General features: G+C 58.0%; 9 protein-coding genes across 9 annotated transcripts; 2 read left to right on the forward strand and 7 right to left on the reverse strand.

Annotated features, from left to right (window-relative positions):
- Positions 1-333: 333 nt before the first annotated feature.
- On the reverse strand, positions 334-1,577 carry BKCO1_2000128 (sterol 24-c-methyltransferase; the record flags this gene model as incomplete). Its single annotated transcript, XM_020272317.1, has 3 exons — positions 334-909; positions 964-1,285; positions 1,336-1,577. The coding sequence occupies 3 exons, from the start codon at positions 1,575-1,577 to the stop codon at positions 334-336; spliced, it is 1,140 nt and encodes a 379-aa protein (XP_020134952.1).
- Positions 1,578-2,384: 807 nt separating this feature from the next.
- On the forward strand, positions 2,385-3,542 carry BKCO1_2000129 (pre-mrna-splicing factor slt11; the record flags this gene model as incomplete). Its single annotated transcript, XM_020272318.1, has 1 exon — positions 2,385-3,542. One exon carries the CDS (start codon positions 2,385-2,387, stop codon positions 3,540-3,542), a length of 1,158 nt encoding a protein of 385 aa, XP_020134953.1.
- A 213-nt stretch (positions 3,543-3,755) lies between these two features.
- On the reverse strand, positions 3,756-4,311 carry BKCO1_2000130 (mitochondrial zinc maintenance protein; the record flags this gene model as incomplete). Its single annotated transcript, XM_020272320.1, has 2 exons — positions 3,756-3,856; positions 3,915-4,311. 2 exons carry the CDS (start codon positions 4,309-4,311, stop codon positions 3,756-3,758), a joined length of 498 nt encoding a protein of 165 aa, XP_020134782.1.
- Positions 4,312-4,524: 213 nt separating this feature from the next.
- BKCO1_2000131 (protein lunapark-b) lies at positions 4,525-5,809 on the forward strand (the record flags this gene model as incomplete). Its single annotated transcript, XM_020272321.1, has 3 exons — positions 4,525-4,548; positions 4,616-4,848; positions 4,900-5,809. The coding sequence occupies 3 exons, from the start codon at positions 4,525-4,527 to the stop codon at positions 5,807-5,809; spliced, it is 1,167 nt and encodes a 388-aa protein (XP_020134781.1).
- A 992-nt stretch (positions 5,810-6,801) lies between these two features.
- On the reverse strand, positions 6,802-8,484 carry BKCO1_2000132 (uncharacterized protein; the record flags this gene model as incomplete). Its single annotated transcript, XM_020272322.1, has 1 exon — positions 6,802-8,484. One exon carries the CDS (start codon positions 8,482-8,484, stop codon positions 6,802-6,804), a length of 1,683 nt encoding a protein of 560 aa, XP_020134784.1.
- A 1,656-nt stretch (positions 8,485-10,140) lies between these two features.
- BKCO1_2000133 (msc1 protein) lies at positions 10,141-11,520 on the reverse strand (the record flags this gene model as incomplete). The annotated part of the gene is made up of 3 exons (XM_020272323.1): positions 10,141-10,987; positions 11,042-11,354; positions 11,439-11,520. 3 exons carry the CDS (start codon positions 11,518-11,520, stop codon positions 10,141-10,143), a joined length of 1,242 nt encoding a protein of 413 aa, XP_020134783.1.
- Positions 11,521-12,006: 486 nt separating this feature from the next.
- Positions 12,007-12,570, reverse strand: BKCO1_2000134 (conserved serine-rich protein; the record flags this gene model as incomplete). Its single annotated transcript, XM_020272324.1, has 1 exon — positions 12,007-12,570. The coding sequence occupies one exon, from the start codon at positions 12,568-12,570 to the stop codon at positions 12,007-12,009; it is 564 nt and encodes a 187-aa protein (XP_020134786.1).
- Positions 12,571-13,570: 1,000 nt separating this feature from the next.
- On the reverse strand, positions 13,571-15,994 carry BKCO1_2000135 (cell division protein; the record flags this gene model as incomplete). Its single annotated transcript, XM_020272325.1, has 1 exon — positions 13,571-15,994. The coding sequence occupies one exon, from the start codon at positions 15,992-15,994 to the stop codon at positions 13,571-13,573; it is 2,424 nt and encodes an 807-aa protein (XP_020134785.1).
- A 1,076-nt stretch (positions 15,995-17,070) lies between these two features.
- BKCO1_2000136 (uncharacterized protein) lies at positions 17,071-17,949 on the reverse strand (the record flags this gene model as incomplete). The annotated part of the gene is made up of 1 exon (XM_020272326.1): positions 17,071-17,949. One exon carries the CDS (start codon positions 17,947-17,949, stop codon positions 17,071-17,073), a length of 879 nt encoding a protein of 292 aa, XP_020134788.1.
- Between the last annotated feature and the right edge of the window lie 1,823 nt (positions 17,950-19,772).

Genomic DNA, 19,772 nt, shown 5'->3' on the forward strand with positions numbered 1-19,772 from the left:
CGAGCGCGGTTCCGACGCGCTCCCGCCATTTTCGGAGCTGTTGAGGCGATTCCGATAGCTTACTCAGGCCCGCCCTGATTGCACGCCCAGCACCACGCCGCATCAACAATCATCTCCAACTGACATTGCGTAACTGACGTTCAATATTAGAGGCTGCAGTGCAACTATGTAAGGCCCAGCCCAGGCCGTAACAGAAAAATCCATCTACGCGTACAGTAGCATCGAGAAGCGAAATGCGGCCATGCAAATACAGGGACTGGTGCGCAGTGCACCGCAAGATAAGGCCCAGACGGCCCGCTCCACCCTTTTCCCTTCGCTTTGCCCCGACCCCGTCTATGCCTGGGGCTTGCGGCCGACCATCAGATACATGGGCGTGAACAGCTTCTCCCTGCCACCGGCGACAAGGCAGTCACCGGCAACGGCCAGGCTGTCCGCAGTCTTCTGCGTGCCCTTCGGCGCCAGACCGAGCCACTCCAGGCCACCGCAGAACTTGTGCGCCATGGTGCGGCCAATCTTGTGCATCCTGAAAATGGTGACAAACTCCCAGACGGAGCCCATCTGCTTGAAGTCACCGGAGAGCGGCCAGTACCACGGGCGGGGGTCGTCGCGGTCAGCGAGATCCTCATGAAGCTCCAGCTCGAAGCCAGCCTTCTTCATGGCCTCGAGAGCAACCTCGATCTTCTCCATGTTGGAAATACCGTCGCCGAGCTCGATGCCCAGACGGATCTCGCGGTGGTGCGGGTTGTCGTTGTCGTACTTGTCGGTCATGAGCCACTCGTACACACCGAAGACACCACCGGGCTTCAGGACACGGAAGATCTCCGAGTAGATGCCCTCGAGCGAAGGAGCGTGGACGGTGGCCTCAATGGCATAGACAGCATCGAAGCTGTTGTCCTCGAACGACATTTGCTGTGAAGAAATGGTTAGCGCACGCTGCTGGACCTGTCGACTATTCTAGCGTACCATGAAGTCACCCTTGACATATTTCAGCTTGTCCGAGAGACCCTCCTTCTGCGCGTACCAGGTGGCACGATCAATCTGGTAGTCGTTGTTGTTGAGACCGGTGATGTTGGCACCAGAGAACTTGCAGATCTCGCGGGCCGGGCCACCAACACCGCAACCAACATCGAGAACGTTCATGTTATCCCGAAGGCCCATGACGTGAGCGAGGTAGTGCTCGTGGCGGGCAAGAGCTTGCTTGAAGGGCTCGCCGTAGGCGAAGCGGCAGAAGTGGAACGACTGAGCCCAGCCCATCTCGTAGAAGTCGGTTGCGAGGTTGTAGTAGCTTGATGAGATCAGCAGAGGATCCAGTGACGTGAGAACCGAACGACGTACTGTCTGGTGAGGGTGGCATATTCCTTCCTGCGCGCCTCACGAACCTCGGGCGTTTCCTCGCCAGCGGCCTTGTTGTCCCAGTGCTTGAAGTACTCGTCAACGGCAGCCTCGTTGGCAGCGTTGGACTTCTTGTTCATCATGGCCCAGGTACCTCCGCGCACTTGGCCGGAATTGCCGTGAAGGGCATCCTTGTAGGCGGCGTCGCGCTGCTTGTCTTCCTTCTCGAGAGCCATTGGGGACATGGTGAACGAAAGTTGGTCGGACGAGACCTGATTCTTATAGGTGGCTGGGTCGGATAGACAAGTGGAAGGGTTCCGAGCGAGCGGAAGGGCAGAGTGCGAAAGACGGGCGCGGAAGAGAGCGTGGAGAGGTGGAGGGAGATAAATCAGCTGTTTTAGGGGACTGGGCGGCACCGCGGCTCACCGCCGGCGCGCGACTGGAGAAATGAGCTGGCGTTCCTGGCAGCACGGGCCGAGAGGTAGACAGAAGCCGAAGATCAAGGGGGCCGCTCGATTTCTCGTCCGGGCAGGCGGTGGGCTCTATTAGTACTAATCAGCAGTAGACCCCAGCGCTAATTCTCTGGTTGAAAGTGCAACGCTCTGCAGTTTTTGGGGACGTCTTGTTGATTGGTAGACCCGCGAACCACTCTCGCTCCCCTGTCCTCGCCCTCATCACAGTCGGAGCCTCTCGTCGCTGCTGGGGGGGATGCATGCTCAACGGCGTCGTAATTAAACCGGCGGATCTGCTAGTTTGCTTCCAATACTGCGGTAATCTTTTTTGACGGATTGCCGCGATGATCAACGTAACCCAGGCGCTAGGAAGATGGGCGTGTGGGCGAGGCCTGCCTGACTCACGAAGGCACGTGAAACTTACAGCCATTACTAAGACACCCCCGGCCGCCACAGCTCGGATGGCGAAAGAGCCGCCGCGCCATCGCTGCCGACCAACTTTCGAGGCCATATCAACAACCAACATCCGCCATCCGAGCACGCTCCCCCGCCAGCCGCCTTTCTACCACCGACGATCCACAGCAACACCCGTCGCGCGCCATGCCGCCCCAGATCAAGCACGACCTCAACCGGTCTGGCTGGGAAAGCACCGACTTTCCCTCCGTATGCGAACGATGCCTTCCGGACAACCCATATGTGCAGATGCTGAAGGAAGACTACGGCTCCGAGTGCAAGGTCTGCACCCGCCCCTTCACCGTCTTCAAGTGGAAGGCCGATCGCACCTCGCGACAGAAGCGCACCAACATCTGTCTTACGTGCGCGCGCCTGAAGAACTGCTGCCAGTGCTGCATGCTCGACTTGTCCTTCGGCCTGCCCATCGTCGTCAGAGATGCAGCCCTGAAGATGGTCGCTCCCGGCCCTCAGAGCAACATCAACCGCGAGTATTATGCGCAGAACCACGAGAAAGAGATTGAGGAGGGCAGAGGCGCGATCGAGGAGTACGAGAAGACGGATGAGAAGGCAAGGGATCTGCTGCGGCGCCTGGCACAAAGCGAGCCGTACTACAAAAAGCAGCGCAGGTTGGAGCTGGAGTCAGGAGAGGGTAGCAAAGACGGACAGAAGGCGTTGCCTGCGCCCGAGGGAAGTGAGGGCCAACTCCATAGAGCGGGCCCCATCCGCACGAAGGACACCAAAGCCGGACCGCCAGGAGCGCGCGGTCCCTTGAGCCGTACTGGTCGCGGAGCCCGGGGGTTCCCTAGCGCCGCGCAACTGGCGCCACGTCCCGAGGATATTCTGCCCCCGGCAGATAAGAAAATCACTTCACTGTTTGTTACTGGCGTCGAAGATGACCTCCCAGAACACGAGATCCGTTCTTATTTCACCAATTTCGGCCAGCTTCGGTCACTTGTATGTTCGCACAGGTCGCATTGCGCCTTTGTCAACTACGTCAACAGGAATTCGGCGGAGAAGGCCGCTGAGGCATGTCAAGGCAGGGCTGTGGTGAAGGGCGTGCCGCTGCGGATTCAGTGGGGAAAGCCGAAGCCGCTGGATACCATGGAACGGGAAGAGCGCATGGCCAATGCGAGGTCGGGGAGGCAGACGAAGAAAGCCATTGCAGCGGCATCAGACGGCCGGGGGTCAGGTGCGGCTGGTCCGTCTTCCGCCGGCGGAGCTACGGAGAACCTGGATAGCCTTGCTGCCATCGCACCACCTCCGGGTTCGGAGGAGGTGAATTATGCAAGTCTGGCGGGGAACTAACCAAGCGGTTTCATGCACCGCAAAGCGGACCGAGATGTTTGCTTCTTTCCCGATTGGTTTTCGGTCATGATGGCCGGTCACTGTCACTATAGCCGGCTGCTTCAAGCGGACATGCATGCATAAGGCGTTTACGGAGTTATGTGGTCAACCCGGGTCTGAGTCTGGGAGAAAAGCAGGTGGATATCACATTTATGCCGCAGGGAATGAATAGTTTCAAGCTGAACAGCACTTCACGCCTGACAGCGTATTCTTTCCCTTGTTCTGCTTGATAGTCTCGTTGTCGCCGCGTTCCGTGTGCTCGTGAATCCTCAGCTCTGAAAGCATCATGCTCGATTAGAACCTTGACTTCGGTGCAGAAGTATACGAACGTACGGTATCGGCCATGGTCGCCGGCTCGTCCTTGAACAACGTTCTCTCTCAAAACTTTGGCCACTTCGTTTGCGTAGGTCACGGCCTTCTCCGCATCTTCGCCATTGGCATCGAGGCCCCGGTTTGCATCGAAGTCGTCCCTCGCCTTCATCCGAGAGGCGGACAAGATGGCGGCATCGCCTGCGGCGGTAAAGTCAGAAAGGGCAAACCTTGGGGGGGGGGGGGATTGCGCCGGGAGAAATTGCACCTTGAAAGGCGAGCCGGGTGGCACGCAAGACATTCCTGTAGGCAGCAAGAGCCATTTGGAGCGATATTGGAGCGTTCCGGCGAGCTGGCGGGCGTGGGCTGGCTGATCCGAAGCTTCAGACGCGGCGAAAGAGCGGAGCGGATTCAGAGACATGGGCGAGGGTCAGGGCGTCGAAATGCTGCTGACGTAAGGGGGAAATCGGCTTGGCACGGGACGTAGCAGGGCATCCCTGCTGATCCGGGATTGACGTAGCACAGCAAAGAAGCCACGCGCCGTGCAGCTGCTGTCTCCAAACAATGCTCAACATCGAGCGCCCCCCCTCCATCCAGCTTTGCCATCCTTGACCGGCGCTCTCTACACGACACCATGGTGTCTCTCTGGCCATGGCGGGTACGCATTCCCCCTCCACCGCCTCCGCGCGCGAATAGGAGCTCCCGTTGCTGATCCGTGAGGCCAGGACGACACTTCCGCCGCGGGCTTTGAGAAGACGCTCTCGGCTCTGTCCACGAAGATCACGAAGGCCAGCGCGCGGGGCGACCGCCTGCGTCAGAACTCCCGCAGAAGCAAGGTCATGTGGACCCTGTACACAACCTTTGCATACATTCTCGCAGCCCTGATCTTGACCCTGATCACCGGCTGGCGGAACTGGGGCCCCGTCGAGTACACCGGCATGGCCGGCGGTCCGCTTGTGTGCGCATCCTCTCTCGCGACCGCATAGACGCCGGCTAACCCGCAGCACAGCATTTATGGCGTTCGTCAGGCATTGGCCGCTTACTTCAACTACCGCATCAACAACACCCAGTCCTACCTCGACAACCTCTACAAGGAGCGCGACGCTACAATTGAGAAGCTCAAGGACGCTACCAAGTACAACTCTACGCAACAGTTGCTCGAGAAGTACGGCACCCCGAAGCCCTCGCCCAAGCAGGAGCCTTCCACGCCCGACCAGCGCCGGCCGTCAGGGGATAGCAGGCCCTCTTCGGCCACTGGTGCACACTCGGGCCGCACCGGCTTTGCGCCTCCGCCTACGGCCAACATTCCTCGCAACAACGTGCCACCCCCATCTGAGGGAGGGTCGTCGCGCCCCGTCACGCCGGGCGAGGGCCAGCAATTCCTGCCGCCTTTCCCGGCAGGCCAGCAGCAGCCGCCTTTCCCACCAGGTCCACAAGCTGGAGGACCCGTCGCGGGGGCAACCGATGCTGACTTCGCGCCCAACGCTTTCCCTGCGCAGTATGCCCCCGAGAGTCCCCGAGGACCGCAATGGTACGATCGCATCTTGGACGTGCTGCTGGGCGAGGACGAAACCCAGCCGAAGAACCGCTTCGTGCTCATTTGTGGGCACTGCCGCCTTGTCAACGGCCAAGCACCTCCGGGTACGAAGTCGCTGGAAGACCTGGGCAAGTGGAAGTGCATGGGGTGCGGCGGCTGGAACGGCCAGGAGAATGAAGCGCAAAAGCTCGTCAAGCAGATCCAGCAACAGGAGAAGCAGGTGGGACCCAACAAAAAGCCTAGCGACGACGATGCCGGCCCGGGCAAACCAATCTGGAAAGTCACAGACGCATCGCCGGATAACAGTACGGACGAGTCGGGAGGTGAGGAGGCGCCGCCGTCCAGGTCCACCAGGAGCAGGACGAAGGGCAAGAAGTTTTAGGACGGTGTTTGATCTGTTCTCTCTTCTATGAACATTTTAGGTAAAATCGCATCGGGTGCCAATCGGTGTTGTTCGGTTGTCTCTTTTCTCCTTTCAAGTCCGAGTCTTGTTTTGATAGCATGTTCCCCCGCTCTGCGAGGAGATAAGGCGTTCTGATTGGACAGGCGGAGTTGGTAGCCTTTCAGTAAAGCAGAAATACCCTCTCGTATTTCTTTCTACGCTTTCATTGCACGTCCTGCTCTCATTCACTTGCCTTGTAACCATTCGCCCCTGCTTCTAGGTGCACCACTCAAGCACAACTGTAAGTAATCCGGGCTCTCTTCCAGCTAGCGCTTCTACACTGATCTTTGCATATATCATAGTCAACAGCGGGGAGTTGGATTCCTTGTCTCTATCGCAAACATCACGTATCTCGCTACACGTTTACGTTTAGACAACGGCTCCAGCTCCCCTGTGCCATGAATCCTAAGCAAACTGTGCAAAATTGCATATTCATTCATTTGTGCTCGCTTATGTCTGAGCCCTTGTAAGCTCCCCATTTTCATGTCTCGCTGAACTGAAGTCCATTTACACTGATCATCGTGTACTTTTTTTTTTCCAAATCGCCCGATTGCAAGGGTATTCTATGAGACTTTCTCGTTCAACCCTAACGAAAACCAGACTTTGCCCATATACCCGCCCTCTGTGTGTCTATTTTGAACGCCGTGCCGTGTATCCTGGTCTCAATCTCATGCAGAATCTCACCCGCTATGCTAGCTCCGTTGCCGAGATGAGGGAGAAAAAAAAGGAAAGAAAAACACAGGACGTAAAAAGAAGAAGCAAAAAAGAGCAAGGAAAGTAGAAAAAAAAAGGAACAGGAAAAAAAAGAAGAAGGAAAAAAAGAAAAGAAAAGGAAGTGTTGTAGAAGAAGACAGCTTCCAGCAGTCGAGTCAGCACGAGCCGGTCATCTAGTTGTTCTGCTGGTCGCCACTGCTGCTGCTGCTGTTGTTGTTTCAGTTGCCGTCGATACGACGACGGCGCGGAAGCTCGTTGGTCCCGTGGGAGATCATGGCGATGGGCATCGTTCCAGGCGAGGGCGGGCGCTGGAAGCCAGGCGAGCGGACAGGAGCACGAGGACGAGCGGCAGTGGCAGTGGCGGGACCGTCGTAGCCGCGGGCGGCGTGGAGGGGCCGACGGACGTGCGGTGTAATGTCATCCAGAGAATAGGCCGGGCGTCCAGCCTCCTCCTCGGTGATGATATCGAAGTCGTCGTCGTCGTCGTCGTCGTCGTCGTCGTCGTCAGCCAGGCTCGCGGGGTGTACAAACTCGCTGCGGTCGAGGTCGATGCTGTCGAAGGTGGCACCGGCACGATTGCTGGAGGCACCGGTGCTTGCGCCGCTTGCAGGGGCATCGAAGAAGTCGTCACTGCTGCTGGTGCTGGTGCTTGGCTCCTGGTTGCAGCGAACGCTTCCCGGCGTGGCTGCCGAACGGGCGCGTTGTTTGGCCTTCTGTGCCTTCCTGGTTTCCTTCCGCTGCTGCTGCTTCTTCTTCTTCTTCTGACCGTACGGGGATTCGATCGGCTGAACGCCTCCAACCACCGTCAGGCCTTCGGTAACAACGTCTTCCTTCTGGCCCTCAACGCCCTCAACGCAGCCTTCGTCATCGTCTGAGCCATCGCCGTTCTTGGAGTCCGCCTCGCCTAAATCGACGAAGCATTCGGAGACTGCGGACGCTTCATGAGGCGTGCTCTCACCGCCCTCGCCCCTGAGGAGCCCGACGCGGTGCGCACCGGATCCGACCAGTCGACTCCTGGCACCCTGGACGCTGAGGTCCCTCATCACGTCCGTCACGGCGTCTTGGGCCGTCGTCGCCACGACGGCCGCGCCGGCCCGCGCGCAGACGAGCGCCTTCCGGGCGCCCGTCCTCAGCATCGCGTCGGCCGTGTCGCGCGCCTGCCTCGCCGCGTCCCAGTACGGAGCTGCTGCGCGCTGGTCGTGCCGCGCCTCGGCCTGCTGCCGGCGCGCCTCGTAGCCCACGTCCGTCTCGACGTCTTCGTAGACGCAGAAGTAGGTGTCGTCGTCGTCGTCGTCTTCCGGGGACGCGGTGAGAGGCTCCGGGTTGGCGTTGATGTCTTCGTCGCCGGCGTGGAGGAGTTGGGGGGTCGAGGTCGAGGCAGTACCGACGACGACGTCCTCGCGGATGATGTCGCCGACGCTCGCGTCGATCTGGCTCTCGACGGACTCGAACGGCTCGAGGAGAGTCGTGTAGCCGCGGTTGGAAAAGCAACGGGCGCGGCGTTCGGGGCCACCGACGTACGGGAGAGAAGAGAGACCGGGAAGACGTGCCGGGAGGGAGGGGAGACTCTCCATGGCCCGCGCTAGCATGCCCTCTTGCGTGCTGGCCGGGATCGTCGGCATCATGGAGTAAAGCGCTTGGAAGAAGCGACCGTTCCGTGAAAGAGAGGCGGCCTCCTGGAGGGTCGGGCGGATCTGGCTGGTCGATGGCTTTATCTCATCCTGCTCCTCGTCGCCGCTAGACGCAGCAACAGCAGGAGAAGGAGGAGCGGCGGGCGCCGTGGTAGTCTTGTTGGCAGACATGGACGAGAGCTGACTGTTTTCGAGCGTCTGCTGGCCGGACGCCCTTGTCGCGTTGTCATCGCCTCCTTCAGGTACCATCTTGGATTGCGCAGGAGCCATGGTTGAGTGGGCGTCGGTGGTGGAGAGCGGAGCTTGGAGGATGTCAATCACCCGCGTTGGCCGGAGGGGCGTTGATCCCGGAGGCGCATGAAGGGGGTCTAGAAGCGTGGGTGCGCGTGGTGATGATAGTCCTGCGAGAGTGCGGCGCGGACGATTTTCTGCCGAAGAGGAGAATGGCCGGGTGTAGTGCGCGAGCAGTCATGTGCAGCGAAAAGGCACCCTGTTGGATCTGCGCGCCGGATGTACCGACAAGAGTTGGAAGGGAGTGGGCAAGAAGAAGGGCGAAAGCGCGCGACGAGAGCACCCAGTCGCCGGCCCTGGCCCTCGTCGACGGTCTGCGACTTCTGCTCGGCGTGGACAATCGGAAGGCGCTTCGTCGCCGAGAAAAAGACGGGTGGGGTTCTTTTTTTCCTGGCTCACCTTATCGTTCAGGGTTTGGCGTCTTCGTACCGTCGGGTCAGGCACGGTAGCGACCTGGGTGTATCGCGTGGGTGAGTGACTATCTTTTGATATTGCACCCCCAGGCCCTCAACGGCACCATGAGGTCAACAACCACAATACGGGCACGGCGGAGAGCGAGCCAGCCGCACCCAAGCAACGCCAGAAGGAGAATGCAGGTGTCTTTGCGGCAAACACGAAGGAAAGGCGTGGTGGTTCACGCAGCTTCGACGCTTCCTTTCCGCAACGTGTCCCGCAAATTTGCAGGCGGGCGAGAGAGCCGGGCCCGGCAGAGAGGGCGACTCTTGGAACCGCCGTTCGGCGTTCTTTGGTTGACATGGCTCGCTTCTCCGAGGGTCCAGAGTGAGGCCCAACGGCGCTACACGGGCCGTGTGATGCAGGATGCGCGATGCGGTGCGTTGCTGCCTGGCCGCGGCGCAGACCGCCTTGTCGAAAACGGCTATCGACACCTTGTCCCAGGCAGCAAGACCATCTAGCATTCTGCGCGTGTTGCGAGCGCCCGGCGTGGAGGGGGTTGGAAGTGTTTGTTGCTGCCTTGGTGCCTCAGGTGTCATTCAACGGATATAGCATTGCCATATTAGACTAGTCATGGGCAACATCTCACAACCGTGAAGGAAACATTCAAGTGAACCGCCGGGGCGCAACTTGGTGATGGGTTTTTTTCAGGCGTCTAGGTACTCGGTACTTAATAAAGACAAGAGCAGGTGACTACACCACAGGCCCGTAACGAAATGATAGGCCGCATGCTCGAGACTTGGAAGCAGCTGCGTGCCACGACTATGCCGTCGCGCCAAGAACACAGCCAGATCCGAGTCGCGGCCTACGGAGCATCTTCACTTGATTCTCTCACGTCAATCGAACACGCCGCTAAGTGGCACCTCAAAAAGGCAACAAACAACATCCTGTGGTGATTTTCCATTCCCTCAACAACCCTATTTGAGAGAATCCATTCACCGGTCCCTTGTCCCAAGCAATGTATCGTCTTTCAACCTTTTAGCCGTAGTACTAGTACAAAGGAGCCACGCCATGAATGTCCATTAGGTCAAATTTCCGCTCCTGATTCGATATCCGTCGTAAACCTCGTATCCCATGACAACCGTATATGAAATGTACCGTCCTGAGAGCTTGCTCAGTCACCGGTCTCTGGTTCACCATAGTGCTCTTGAGCGTGCGTTCGCCGACGAGTGTAAAGATCATTTACAACTCCTCCTTGACCTTGTCCGTGGCCTGCTGTGCCGCCTCAGAAGCCCTGTGCTTGGCAGCCGAAGCGCTCTCATTGACGGCATCAGTAGCCGCAGCGGCAGAGCCCTTCGCATCCTTCGAGGCTTGAGAACCGACGCTGCTGGCACCAGACGACGCGGCCGAGGCAGCGCTGGAGGCGCTGGCAGAGGCGTCTGAAGCAGCAAGGCCGAGCTTCTGCTTGATCCAATCGATGTAGGAGCCCGCAGCACCGTAGGCCTGGTTTGCCTTCAAAGAGGCATCATCGGTGGCCTGAGCGTATTGGTTACCGGCCTTGGAAGTAGCCGCGCCGTAAGCGCTAGTGACGGAGTGCTCGACATTGTCGCCAGTCAACTTTGCGCGGTGCTTGCGGGCGAGAGCAATGAGCTCATTACGCTTGGATCCCTGCGGGACCTTGACGCCGTTCTTGTCGAGCCACTCCTTCACCTGGCTGTCAGACCAGGCGTCGAGAAGGCTGTCGGTGAGAGAGGCCTGGACAGAAGCAGCAGAAGCAGACGCGGAGGACTGAGCGGACCTCATGGATTCAGAAGCAAGTCGCGAGTTGCGACGAACCGAGGCGATGAGCTTGTCACGGGTGCTGGACTGAGGAGCGGGGTAGCCGCGCTCATCAAGCCACGCCTTGAGGTCCGACTCAGACCACGACTCATAGAGCCAGTCGCCGGGGTAAGCCGCCGTCTCACCAACCTTGGTGGCAGCGCTCTGGTAGTTCTCACGTGCGGCCTTGAGGAGCGTGTCACGAGTGCGGGGTTGGGGGCTCGGGATGCCATGACGATCCAGGAAGGCCTTGAGCTGAGAGTCGGTCCAGCTGCACACGAGTTAGCAGAGCAGCGCGATGTGTCAGATCAGCAGCAAGACTTACGAGTCAAAGATCCAGTCCTTGACACTGTTGTAGGCGTTCGACGCCTGGTCCTCGGTCTCGTACCAATAGGCCTTCACAGACGCCACCAGGCTGTCCTTGTTCTGCTCGGCACCCTTCTTGACGTCCTGACCCTTGGAGCCCAGATAGGACTGGAGCTGCTGGGTGTCCCAGCTGTTGTAGGGCTGAGCGACCTTGGCGTTCCAGTTGTCCTTGACAAGGTTCTCCAGATCCTTGCGATCGGCAGGCGTGGGATAGGGGACATCGTGGTCGGAGAGCCAGCGCTCGAGCTCAGTCTCATGCCACTTGTTGTAGGCTGCAGGCTAGGAGTCAGCGGAGGCAATTGCAGAGAACACGCTGTCATGTATGGAGGTGGCGTAGCTGGGGTGTCATGACGTACCTGCCTTGCCAAACCAGGTGCTGGCGACGGCGGACTCAGCGGCCAAAGCCACCACGAGGGTGGATACGATGTTGAACCTCATGCTTCGATGTAGTGGGCGAGGAGCAGGATGGTAGTGGATAGAGAGCAGAGGGTGGTGGGGGGCGGGAGGGCGAGGTTTTGTTGTCGGGGCGGGCAGGAACTCAAGCTTCCTTTGTGGCTGCTGGAGCTCCAGCCCACTGACGCAATCCTTCGCACACGGGCAATCGACGATCAATGCGCCACACGGGGAAACCGCCTGCCCCAGATTTTCTGGCGCAGAAAGCAAGCTTCAGCAGGCGGTGCTGACATCAACACGTCACCACCGTTGCGTGCTCGCCCGCCACCAATCCGCGCGTGCCCGTGCATCGTGCCGTTTCAGCCAGAGACGAGCATGCAATTGCTTATAATTCATGCCGAGAGGTATCGCAGTAATGGAATAGACTACAGAAAATGCCGCCATTGCCCGCCATTGCCCGCCATTGCCCGCCATCATTGCCAGGCTGTGAACTGTGAACCCATTGCGCGACGTAGCTCGCAACCATCCCCTCTAGGCGCCCTTGGTTCCGCCGTGGCCTGCACCAACACCATCAGTAACCCGTACCGCGATCTCTGCAAGAGGGAGACACTTACCGGACCAGAAGCTGGCCGGCACCTTGTCCTTCTCTGCGTCCTCATTGCTGATCTTCGTCTCCGCCCTCTCAGCGCGTTGCTCCATTTCCTTATTGTGCTGCTGCACCTCGGGATCTTGCTCCGAGGGCGGGTTCTCGTTCAGAATCTTGGGCTCCGCACCTTTCACTGCATGACTGTTTTGAGACTTCTTCTCGCCGCCGCCGCCGCCGCCGCTGCTCGTGCCTTTGCTGCCCGTCGTCGCGGCCGAGGCATCGGTGCCCTTGCCGACGTCCGGGGGAGGCGGGCCAGGGTGCTCGATGTCCCGGGACTTTGCGGGCGGCTGCTTCTGCGGGTTTTCGCCAGCAGGATCGCCTTTGCCGTCGCCATAGCCAGAGTGCGCATACGATCGTGTGGCGAAGGCCAGCATGGGCCTGGACGAGGCCACTGTCGGCCGCAGGGTAGCGGCGGAGCGAAGCGACGAAACGGGTCTGAGGAATGCCATGGCTTGGATGGATGATTGATGGAGATTTGAAGTGGTTAGGGGAGTTGGAGAAGCTTTGTAGCAGCGGGCTCGCGCTAGTGTAGCTTTCTGAAGCTGACTACCGAAAGGGATGCAGGTGATGAGCAGCATCAAACGCTCGGTGACGTCACGTAGACATTATCTGCACCGCACCCCATTCTTTCACTTTCTACGTACCCGACGTGACCAACTGCTGTGACTTTGAACACGTGCCGGCGCAAAGGTGCAATGACTTTTGCAGCACAAGTTCAAGGATGACAAGTCTGATATAGCAGCGCTGCAGCGTCTGGAAGTCTTCGCTCGCATTTTCACAGCACAGGTTTTGAACGACTCGAACGAGTGTATTCGGACAGCTAATGAAATAGACATTATAAAACCAACTCGACCCTACAAGGGGAGTCAAAGTCCCAATCCGCCAAACAAAAGCTCCACCCCATTCGCGCATCCAAAACGGAACAGAAATGATAAAACCAACTCAACTCCAGAAAGGGGAGTCAAAGCTCCAGTCCAACAAACAAACAAGGACGGCGAGTCAACCCCACCTACCCAATGAGACCAACTCAACCCCCCAAGAGAAAAGGGGGGAGTCGAAGTCTCATCAGGTAGGCGGAGAACTCAAACCGACAATTCAAAGAAAAACAAAACAAACAAGGACGGCGAGTCAACCCCACCTACCCAATGAGACCAACTCAACCCCCCAAGAGAAAAAGGGGGGAGTCAAAGTCCCATCAGGTAGGCGGAGAACTCAAACCGACAATTCAAAGAAAAACAAGCCCAACCAAAAGAAAACAAAGCCCAGCCAAAAGAAAAACCCCAAGAATCAATTCAGAATCCACGCAAACCCACGTTTCCACCTCATGCTGATACAAGCCAAAACCCAAAAGAGAGAGAGAGAGAAAAAAACTGCCTTGAACGCCGAAAGAACTTTTTGGTATCGTGGGCGTCGCGTGGTCGTGGTATCGTAGTCATGCCATCAGAGTCCTTACAAGATGGGGACTGTTTTCGTCGCTTCGTAGAATGCATCCGCTTTGAACAACGGCAAAAGCCAACTGAAGGGGGGTATCCATGAAATCAGAGTAAGAAGCGCAAATGGGTATCTTGGAGAATCAGGAAAAACGCCGTAATCGTGCATGGTAGACGCGTAATCGGAAGTGCCGAAGAATTCGGAGATCGCAATCTCCATCATGTACCAAGAAAGAAGAAGCATGAACAGAAAGCCAAACCAGGTCGGCTTCATTTGCCCGTGATGGCTGCGCGAGAGGAAAAGTCTCTTGACGCCGGTGCAGATCATGAGAATGGGATTTTGTTCGACATGGCCACAGGCCTCGCAGGCGTTGCATTTGTTTCCGACAATCTCTGTCGTGTCGATCGAGGCGATGAGCTGTCTCGTGGTGTGATAAGCATCTCGGATACCTTTTCTTGCGGCGTCCAATCGTGCATTCATCGATCGCTGCTGGAGGACTTCCTGCTCTCCTCCGGCGTCCGCTTTTGTGGGCTCGGTCGGGTCATCTTCAGTCAGACGCGAAGACGTAGGCGCCAACTTTCGGCTCAACGCTCGCAAAACCTCCCGATCCTCATCCACTTCATCCGGAGAAAGCGGTGGTGGCTCCACATACCCCTCGGGGAATGGGAAATGGATAGTGAGCGGGTCTTCGCATGTCACTATCCTCTTGGCCCATCGGGCGGACCCTGGGCTGGTGTCAAGAGACTCAGGTGAGTTGTATTGGAGTTGCCTCTTTTCGTAAAAAGTGAGGGGAAACTTGCGGGGGACAGCGAAAGGTTTCTCCCGGTCGGATGGCTCCTGAGCTTTGAGGGGTGGAGTCTGAGCCTTCTCCTGACCAGACTGTTGCTGAGTCTCGACGGGAGGAGTGCGAGGAACCTCCTGGCTTGATGATTGCTGAATCTCACCAGGCTGAGCAGGGCTGGAGTCCTTCTCCTGGCCGGAGACCGGCTGAGGTCTCTCTGGAACCGCAGGGATGGAAGCCTTTTGTATTTCCTGAGGTGCGTCGGAAATCGCAGTGCTGGAAACACGTTGGCTGTTTGGTGGCTGAGCCTTGTCGGGAACAATAGGAGATTGTGGTCTCTGTTGCTTGGATTGCAACGGCTCTTTGCTGGGCGTGGGAGAATGAGGCGACTCGGGCGTGCTTGAATCCGATGAAGGAATTTTGTCGACCTCGGAGGTTGTGATCCTCAATGACTTGGGTTTGATTCCAACTTGCCGCCGCCTTTCAGCAAGCCTCTGAAGACGCGACTGCCGATACTGCTCTCTGCGGACCTCGGGGTCTGGATCCAAGCCTTTGTCTGTCCAAGCTTTTGCCCACATGGAGTCGACCTTCGCCTTGACCCGCTGATCGCGTTCCTCTTGCAAGCGCTGGTCTAGCAGACCACGCTGTGTGAACTCAGCTAAAGACTCAGCCGGAGTTTCTGCTGGAGTCTCAGCTGGAGTCACTGCTCGAGTCTCAGCTGGGGTCACTGCTGGAGTCTCGACCGGGGTTGAAGCCAGGATGATCGAGTTGGAGTTCTCGGCGAGATTCCAATTGAATGATGGCTTCAAAGGCGTTTCAGGATCGGGTGGAGGACGGCGCCTGATTTGGTCCGGAGGAATGACATGAGCCGTCGCCGGGTCCCACTCTGGATCACGGTAACGCTCCCACCATCTTTGACCCTTGGGAACAGGCAAGGCGTCCTTGAATGCCTTCATGCCACGGAAGTCCTGAGCCAAATGTTTGCCGAGCTCATCGGAATCAGTAGGCGACGTCTCGGCATCATACTGCGGCGAATACTGCGGCGAGTATTCTTCATCGTCGCTTTCGTCATCAAAGGCGGCGGCGCGGCTCATGAAATGGTTGAACTTGCGACGCTGTTCGTGGATGTCGCCGAGATGAAACTGACGACGACGACCCTCAGATTGAGCGGGAACACCGTAGCTGACCGGGACATGGTGAATGGTTGTTGTGTCGTAGTCAGCAGGAACGTTGTGGATGGTTGTTGCGTCGTAGCTGGCTGGCATGTCATGGCTGCCTGCCATCATGTGGTTGTTTGACATGACGTAACTGGATGGAGCCTCGAAACTGGAGCGCAAACCGTGGCTGACGGACTCGTTGTAGCTGGCATCGTAACCGGCAGGCGTATCGTAGCCAGCTGGCATGTCGTACATGGCCTCGGTGTAGTTGGGAGATGAGTCGTAGCTGGCTGGCGCGTCGTGGCTGTGGCTGCCTAGCTCGTCGCTGGCGCTGGGCGCCTCGTAAAAGGCGAGTTCACGGCGGCGACGCTCTGCTGCAGCCTCGCGGCGGGCCAAGGTTTTCTCGAGGTACTCGCGGCGTTTCTGGCGGCCATTGGCGAGAATTTGCTGGCCCCTACTGAGGAGGGTCTGGTTGGGGGCTCTGTTGGGTGGAGGAAAATTCATGGTGTCGGGGCGAAGAAGAAGCTTGAAGAAGATTGAGCAGAAGAGTACACGCGAATCAAAGTGTGGATTGGATGATCTGGGTTGGCAGCGCTGAGAACTTTGATGGATCGTGGCTGTGGTTGGTGAAGAGAAGCAGAGTTGTGAGACGCGTCTGAGGTTGTAGCGCGTCGCGGCCTAGCCGCATTTGCGACAGGGCGCGGCCCAAGCGTCCAGCGGTAATGACTTGCATACGCAGCGGCCCGAGCCATGGCGGTCGTGCAGCTCGCCAGCGCGCGGTGTGGGGAGCCATGTTTCGCGAAGATCGGTGGCGGTGGTGTTGAGGCGAGGAGTGCAGCTGTCCGTCGATTCCTTGTACTGCAGCCACGAGGGTCGTTGTCCCCGGCCCAGCTCTCGAGGAAAGAGCCACGTCCTCCTGCCGTCGCTGCAGCCCCAGCGACCCAACTGCCTGTCGCTATCCCCGCTGATTTTCCTTTCTGCCCTTGCACTGCTCCTCTCCCTAACACCCTCCGCCTTTCTCATGCGCGATCGTTGTTGTGGCTGTGAAGTTCAGCGGGCGACCGTCCGACCGTGCAACCGTGCCACCGACCGACCCCCCCTCGCCTCGATTGCGATGAGGAACGAGACAATGAACATGCATGGCCTAGAATCTTTTCGCCGCAGGATCCCTGCAGCGCATCTGATCACCATCCACAATTCCCTACAAAGGTTTCTTCGCTCCTCGTGTCGTGGCACAGCTCATCACAACCACAGCGAAGGCGGTCGAACCAGCCCAAACCCGATCTCCTGCCGTGCATCACCATAGCCCGACCGTGCCTCTAGTCTTTGCTGTCTTGAATCAAGCTCTCCAACAAGGGTCATGAGGAACGAAGAAGATCACTGAGCGGTGGGCCTTTCATTGAAGTCATCCTCCACGGCCCTCCATAGGTTCAACAAGGCATTTGATTCATACGACCTATGCATCATTGCCCAGGTTCTCATCACAACCGGACCTTGGTAGCTGAGCATCTGCTATGGTAGCTTCTTGCTTTGCGCGCTCGCCATCTTGAACGGCGTAGAGCCCCCGTACACACTTGGATTCAAGCTCTCAAAAACTCCTTCACCACATCGCCCCACACAACCTGCCTCTTATAAAATGCCATGCGCGGCACGCTGCCTTCACTCAATCCCTCAACCGCCCGCGCCATTGCCTCCCCACTGCCCTCCTCCTTGATCTCCCGCAGCGGATACTGGTATGTCTTGAACGCAAACACCAACGTATCGTCATGGTCCCGCAGCCGATGCAGCGTCTGCCTCTCGCACCTGAGCACGCACTGATCGATGTCGACCTCCTCCCTCGTCAACGGCCTGACCTCCTCCCCTTCGTAAAGATGGTTCCCACCGAGCGAGAAGAGGTTTCTGTTTGTTGTGACGCTCCAGTTGTGCCTCTTCACCATCCTGCCAACGGGCAGTGCCGCAAAGAAGCGATCCATGCTCCTTTCGAGCTTTTGCGCATAGCCTGGCACCGGCGTGTGGATGTCGGCGAGCCGCAGGCCCAGCTTGGCCAGCGTGTCAAACCCCGAAGGTGAGCAGTTGGCGAAGCCCTCTAGGCGGTACCTGCCCTCGTCGCTCGGATCGGGCGATGGGCGTAGGAACAGGAACTCGGTGTCAACGTGCGAACCAAGTACGCGGAGCGCGTCCGCGGTGCTGGAGGGAGGATGCAACGGGATGGACTCGTCGGTGGCCTTGTTGTGGAGGTAGGCGTGGCCTGTTCCGGGCTGGAGGGCGTGCGAGTAGACGCCAGGAAAACGCCGCGGTAGGTAGACGCCCGTCATCCACTTGTAGAACTCATCGACGGCGGGCTTAATAGTGGGGAGTGCGGCAATGACATGAGTGCCGTGATCGGCGATGAGCTGGCGCCGGAGAGCGAGACGGGTGAGGAAGGTATTGTCCATTTCAATGAATTCAGAGATGGACATGTTCTCGAGGGCTGATGGGGGTTAGCCCTCCGTTCCAGACAGCAGGCGCAATGGATGCTGCTAACCCATCGTCAAGTGGTATTTGGACTTAAACGGACGAATCTGTATGGGTTTGGTCTCCCGCCAATCAAAGTTCCTAAGCGGAGTGATTGCATAATATGCTTCCCTGTCTACTCGCTCGTTTGGCCTTCCATTTTTTGGGGTGCTGGCTGTAGTGGCTTTCTGGTGGCACATCAGCAATGTTGTGCAGTCCAGATGGGTGATCGGTCCCTATACCCGTGCTTTCCGAAGGTTGAGGACCAGGACTCGGTAGCTCAAAGCGACAGCAACAGCAACAAAAATCGCGGACAGGAAAATTCGCGAGAATTCAAGGGAAAACATTGTCACAGCTGGCCCCAGGGGCTGGACAATGCTATGGGCAAAGCTTTCGGAGTGTGGGAAAGCACAGGTGTAGGGTCTAAATGCTACCACCGAATGCTCGATAAGCTTTAACGATCGGCTGGTCCATAGAGAGCCGAAGGCTGCGATGCGACGGCGTGCGGAGTCACCACCCGGTCCGGATCCAGTTACCCGTTAAGGCTAGCCGCAGTTGCCGGGAGCCGAAGCTCCAGGAAGAAGAATGGAAGTCTTGGCTGACGCTGTTAAACACAGCAAAGCTGCCTGTCAAGCCTGTCAACATCTGTCTCTCTGCAATTTCGTACCCTACTACATGGGCCCTGTGTTATACAGCTTTAGAACTCGCGACTAAATTGGGATGGCTGCTTCGATCGCCTGCGTGGAAACAATGCAGCGTCTTCGCAGGACGTTGGCTCAAATATTTTACAGACTGCTGTGATGATCAGCCTCTGGTGGTAAACAGTAATATCGCTGCAGGAGGAACATGTTGAAACCTTGCACGAGTCCACTTTGGAGGAGAGCCGACCGGTGCGTTTTCTTTGGAGAAGCTCAAGAGTTGATTGGTGAGTCAACGGTGGGCGGGCTTATGTTGAGGCTCGGAGAATCGTTGGGGTGCAGGGGAGAATACCTCGAATAACCTCACCGAGGTGAGTCAAGGCGTCGACCAGGAAATGCAGACAACGAAGCTGCGAGACACGCAAGCAGATGATCAATGTCTTGCCAGGTGTGTAAAGCTGAGCAGGCAGCAACCGTTATAACTCTGTGATATGATCCAGACCCACCGCCGTGACCACGAAGGTATCGCGCCAATTCCAAAGAAACTGAAGAATGACTTCTGCGCAAGTGCGCAGAGATCTCTATCCTGCGGGTATCCTCGTTGCCTTCTCCTGGCATGCCGCATCCCATGCCAGATTATCTGCGACGGTGCAGTCAACTGTCCTCCTTCGCAGTCCTACGCAACTGGACTGGGGCCTCCGAGTCGGCAGCTCGCGATGTTCCTGAGGTATGCGCGTCTACCTCGTCGCCGGAATGTGTCATTGGGCTGAATTGGCGACGCTGGCCATCGGGGCGCTCGGTCAGGCTTGGAGCACGCGGGCGGCGTTTCCCCATCGCACGCCCTCCGAATACAGGCAGCTCGTAGGCGAGGGTGCGGGAGCAGTACAGGACGAGGTCGTAGATGATCAGGACAGCCCAGGGGCCGATGGTCACAAGACCGAAGAAAATCTGCGAGCAATGTTCAGCGGGCTGGCGCAGCGGGGACGAGGGCGAGACAGGCAGGCCTACAAAAAGACGCGCGACCCAGGTTTCGAAGGAGCTAAGATGATCTGGAAGGATGGAAAACCAGGCCATTTTGCGCCAGGCGTCAGACCGGTGGGAGCGGCGGGAGACGAAGCAGAGGCGGGCGTTTGCCCTTTTTATCGAGGACG

The sequence above is a fragment of the Diplodia corticola genome, assembly GCF_001883845.1.
Source record: "Diplodia corticola strain CBS 112549 chromosome Unknown scaffold2, whole genome shotgun sequence".
NCBI classification, from domain to species: Eukaryota; Fungi; Ascomycota; class Dothideomycetes; order Botryosphaeriales; family Botryosphaeriaceae; genus Diplodia; species Diplodia corticola.